This window comes from Buceros rhinoceros, unplaced genomic scaffold (assembly GCF_000710305.1).
Source record: "Buceros rhinoceros silvestris isolate BGI_N320 unplaced genomic scaffold, ASM71030v1 scaffold12137, whole genome shotgun sequence".
NCBI classification, from domain to species: domain Eukaryota; kingdom Metazoa; phylum Chordata; class Aves; order Bucerotiformes; family Bucerotidae; genus Buceros; species Buceros rhinoceros.
The window spans coordinates 41,118-46,686 of NW_010422845.1; the positions used below are offsets into that span (position 1 = coordinate 41,118).

Below are 5,569 nucleotides of genomic sequence, written 5' to 3' on the forward strand. Positions count from 1 at the left end.
TGGTCAGGATATAAATGTATTGATTGGATGATTGGGATATAATCTTACTCCTAACTCTTCATAATTTATTTCAAAATGGAAAGAGAATTAGTTGAAGAAACCTGAGCTGTTAATAGTGTTGTTTTCTTCTAGTCATAATCTCAGAGTATTTCTTAAGTATGTTAGGTAAAAACAAGTAGAGTATAGTTAGTAAACCCTGAAACTTAAACAGTGACCTTATAGCCACAACATCCTGGTGGTAAATAACAGTGATGGTAAAGGTAACAGTGTGGGTGCACTGAAAAGCTAAATGAACTGCCTTCCTATTTTTGATGTGGACTTTGAGGTGTTTACTTGCGTTTGAAATAAGCAGAAATGCTGTTCTTAAAATCGTGGATTTTAATGCTTTGATAAACGAATATTCTTTTATTCTTAATATCTTACAGTGTCAATATAAAAACCAAGATAGAAGGAAACTGATCAGGAGATGTCTATAAATAGGCAGTTTTCAAGGTTATGTGTGTGTGAAGGAGAGTTATTTAGCCAGAGATGTCATGGGGGAAAAGATTGACATAAAATACAGATTTATATTTCATAATTGGAAAGAGGGGTTGCATGCAGGTTTTGGGGTTGTTATTAGTTGTTTTTTGTTACATCAAAAGTGCCTGCTTTGTGTCTTAAGGCTTTTTTCCTCTTCCAGAAAATGCTGGGACAGAAGAGATGAGTACTCCTTTTACTAAGGCCTAAAACTGCCTGCTGAAAAACAATCCTGACCAGGCAATATACGAATGGCCCAAGGAAGCCAGCAAATTGATATTCAGGTTTTACATGACCTGCGACAGAAGTTTCCTGAGGTACCTGAAGGTGTTGTATCCAGATGCATGTTACAGGTCAGTGTTCTGTTATTGACTGTATGAGTAAGCAGTGTTGATTATTTTAAGCGTGATGTATGGGGGTGTTACCTTTGAAAGTGGATTTTTTTCTATTTTTCTTTTTGAGTGAGACAAATTAATTGTTAAATTGGCCTCTCTTTTTTTCCATGTCTAATCAGGGGTGACCCAAGGTAAACCAGCCTGTAAATCAGTGTGTGCACGGAGAGTACAGTCTCACCAATCAGTATGTTCCTGCCTTTTGGTCATCTCAAGAGCCAAAACTAACTGTGGCAATGGGAGGGATGCAAAGCCAACATGAGTCCAGCAAGGGCAATATAAGACAGTGCTGCAAAAGTTTAGCTGCCTTTTTTTTTTTTTTCCCCTTTTGCATTCTGCTTCCAGCTCCCTTGGCCTGCAGAGCCAGTGCTGGTGACCCTACATACCTCCTGCAGCAGGGAGCCTAGGAGTGTAGTATGGGCACACCCAGGCTCTCTGTCTGAGTCAGCCTGAATCAGGCAGGACTAGGTGGTTGTAGCACAGCATCCACTGTGTTAGATCTGAGTGGGTGTGATGCACTGGTGTGCTTCTTCCCAGTGCTTCTGAAGGGTTTGGCTGCCAGGTGAGTTTCACTTGTTTAGTTGTAGCTTTGGAGTCCATGCTGCTAATCTATGGATTTCCCTTGGGCTTGGAAGTTACAAAGAATTTTTGTCTGATACTGCAGTTTGTGCTAAGACTATGGGCTGCTATATCATCAGATTCTACCTCTAACTGTTTTCTATACTGCCACTATCAGGATACTTTATTTTGTAGCAACTTCTGCTCCATAACATCATGTCGGTTACTTCAGCAGATAAATCAATATGCCTACCCAAAGCGCTACATATGGACACCTGAATACCTAGAGTTAATAAATGCTGATAGACTTACTTAACTGTGTTGCTTAAACATGTTTGCTTTGCATTTTCCAGTGATCCCAAAGCATCCATACTGATTGGATTTTTTTTTTTCATTATTTAAGGTATTCAGCCTTTGAGTACTCTAGATAATAAGAGGATTGTCTGAATATTTATACTGATCATCAGTATACATAACTTAATTAGAAAAAATATGGGTCAGGAGTTCCCAAGAGCTACCTGTCCAGATCTGGACTCTGGCTAGGATATCTGTGGTTATGACTCTATATTCTTTATAACATAACTGTTTGTCTTGCTTTTTGTATGTATTTTTATTTATAAAGTACATACATGTTTATACTTACATCTGTATATCTAGTCACACACAAATGCTTCCAAACACAGTGTTTGTATGTATTGGGAGTGGAAGTGTGACTGTGCCAATTTCACGTTTGTATTTTCAAGACTTTATTATGATTCTCCATACCTACGAGTATATGAAGCTGTGAAAAGTGCAGTTCTTTGAGAGAATTGTTTCTGATTTGCAAGAGGGCAAAATTTTGCGAAGGGCTTCTGAGGTTTCAAGCTTTCCCAACCCTTTCTCTAAATACTTAGCTGAAGTGGAAGTTGAACCAGACTATAAATTGCCCGTATTTGTTCTGAGGATTGCACACTGCCATTTTTATATTTGTTCTCAGGAAGCCTAATCTAATTCTTATGTTACAAATACAGTTTTGCTCTTCAAACATGAGAACTGCTTGTTGAGCAAAGTCAGTGGACTTGGCAAAGTGAATGTATCAGTAATCACCTTTTGAATGTAATTCTTGATAAATTTAAAAGTAGTTCTTGGCTCTTGAGAAACTTGGCAGTCTTCATAACACTGAATACAGCAGGTTACTTTTTTCTAAAAAGGAGCCTTATAACTATGAAAAGAAGATACTGTACATCCCATACTTTGACAGAGATATGGGAGAAGAGTTTAGATTTTGAGGGAGTGGTTTAGGTCTGGTTTCATAAGAGGACTTTTCAAAAATTCTGTAGTATAATAGAAGTTCCATATGTAAAATGTTATTACACCAGTTTGTCACTAGAAAGCTACTTTTTCTGTTGTTAACCGAGAGCTTCTAAAACTCACCAACAAAATCCTGAAATTTTGGTGGTTTTTTTGAAGTTTCATAAGCTCTGACTTCTCTTAATCAGCCAGCTTCTAGCTATGCTAATTGTCTCAAATGGGGGTGGGGGTTGTTTTGGGGGTTGGTTTCTTGGTTTTCTTTGTTAAAGAAGCCTAATATGACCTCTTTAAACCAAAAAATTGTGTACTTGGACTGGTGGCTAAGATAGGAAAGCAGCATTTAAGAGTATGCTTTTGCACGTGTTTGCAATACTGCTGGACCAGTGTCTAAAACCTGAGTTTTGCCACCTTGTAGCTGAGCACAGGAAGGAATTTCAGATAAATACTAGCTGTGGTTTAGGTCAGAGATAAGCACTTAAGGATGTTATCAGGTATAAGAAATGGTGCATTTGCCTTGCCCCCACGGTACCTGCTGTCCAAGAATCATATGTAAGGGTGAAGTTGTTTTTTAAACCAGGAAGTGTAAGATACACAAGAAGCTACGCAACAGGAGGCTTTTATAACAAGAAAAGTTTCTTCAGGTTGCAGTGAATTGTGCAAGAAAACTATACAGATACTTCAGTCCTCTTCTCTTTTAGACAAACATTTTTAGCTTGTTTTTAAAGGAAAGTTTATAGCATTACATGCTTATAATGAAAAATTTAAGGATAAATGCTGCATCCATATGTCTTGAGGTGAATAACCCACTGTTGAAATATCTAAACAATATCTAGTATGCTAAAAACAGAGGACCGCAAGAAATCTAATAGAATTAAGTTTAAACCTGTGTAATCTAGGGAGTAAGAAGCTTTACTGCTTTCTTGGGCTGACAGCACTGAATGTTCCTTGAAGGTTCTGCATCCCTCCGTTTTTCCCAACAAGCCTCCTGCATTCAGCTCTCCCGTTCTCCTCATTTGAAGGAGTCGCTGCAGCGTCCTTAGTGTGTGGACATTCTCCCCTTTTGTTCTTTTTTGTGTCCGGAGCATTCTATAACTACTTGCTCCTCAAGTCTACGTCCTCTCCTTGCTTCCTCGTTTCCCTCCAACATTCTTATTCTTTCTTTTTTTTTCTTTCTCTTTCAGGGTGCCAACATTTTAAACTCAATTGGGACATGGGCAGAGCTAAGATGAGGGGTATTGTTTTGCTGGAATATGCTCAGTTCTGCCATCAACCGGTTCTCTGATCTATAAAGAGCTAGAAGCGGTTGAAACTCTGCCTCTGCCAGCCAGAAGATGCCAGGGGTTCCATGTGCCCCTGTTTCCCCTTTGAGTTCTCCAATTTGCTCATTGACGTCACTGAAATTTTGGAATTGATTGGATGCAGTCTTAAAAAAGAAAAAAAAATTGTCCAAAGAAATGCATTCAAGCTGAATGTAAGGGCCTTGCAAGCTTGGCCTGTTCCTTTTTGGTTTGGTAATTTTGGCCTTTCTGTTGTTAATCTTAATTCACCGAAGTTCATGCAGACTCTGCCTTTAAGATCTTTCTAGCTTGTTTTCATATGGCATCCTCTCTTTTTCCCTTTTTCTGGCTCTCTTTTCTCCTTTGCAACAAACACAAGGCTATTGTTTTTATCTTTTCTTACCCACTGTTCTGTCTGCGTGTGATTCCTTTCTTCACTACTAACTTCACTTTATTACCCTCCAGTGCTTGTTCCAAGCTAGAACCGATATGCATACCATCAATTTGTCCCATTTTCATATCTCTCAAGACTCCTCTGCAACAATACTTACATACAGCTGGCTAGTTACATCGCCTTTAGGAGATCCTGCTATTTTAAAAGGTTTTGTGGCAGGGGTTTTTTTGTGGAATTTTTTTTTTAAGAGTTCAGAACTGCATAGTTTTGGTGTCATGGGTGGCGTTTAGCCTTGTCATCCCTCTCCCACTTCTGTTTCATCACTCCTTTTTTTTCTTTTTGTTTTTTAAATTTGGAAAGTAGAGACAGTCTTTCTATGTTTGCACAACACTCTCTAAGACCTCTCATCCTAATTGAAGGATCAAAACTACTGTCTACTAGTTTAACAAAAATAACTTGGTTCGAAGCATGTAGCATGAATCATTTTAGCTTGCTTGTGTTATTCTTTAACTAACTGATAATGTTACTACTTGGCATATGCTATTGTTTTTCCTTGATCATATACATCCTTTCTACTAAGTATTTCTGTGTGCTGGATGAATTTGACACCTATTTAGTTTTAATAACATCTGGGCCTCAACAGGTGCTCTTCTGGCTGAAAGTATTAACCTTTATTTCTTGTGGGTTGGGGGGGAGTTCTACAGAAAAATTGTATAAACGGAGCACAGTATTAGGAAATTATGCCAGAGTTCAGTCTCTTCCAAAAATCCTTATGTAGGATATAGAACTGGGAAGATCTGAGTTCAGTATTACTAAAAGTGGAAAAAGAGAAGAGGGATTAGCAGTTTGCATCTGCAATGTTCTTAAAGCAAATTAGCTTGTGGGTTTTTTGTTCTAAGTCATCCTATTACATGTTTTATAAAATAACTTTGTACAAATGTAAGTATTTAAAAGCTTTGAAAGTAGTGGTTTAAAACGAAAATACAAATGTCCCCTGGGTTTTCCATTAATAGTTTCATCTTACAAATACAGCAGGATTATTCTTTTGCATAAACTCAATTTTTGCATTTCTTCTGAAGTCATGTACAGCACCTTGGGTCAGCATGTTTCTTCTCTGCATAAGATTCACTTTCCATTTTCAG

General features: G+C 38.0%; 1 protein-coding gene across 1 annotated transcript in view; it reads left to right on the forward strand.

Annotated features, from left to right (window-relative positions):
* Positions 1 to 767: 767 nt before the first annotated feature.
* Positions 768 to 5,569, forward strand: part of TAB2 (TGF-beta activated kinase 1/MAP3K7 binding protein 2) — a 19,405-nt gene continuing 14,603 nt past the window's right edge. The window contains exon 1 of the mRNA XM_010140197.1: positions 768 to 869. Within this exon, the coding sequence (XP_010138499.1) occupies positions 768 to 869 (102 nt within the window). The remainder of the gene's footprint in view (positions 870 to 5,569) is intronic.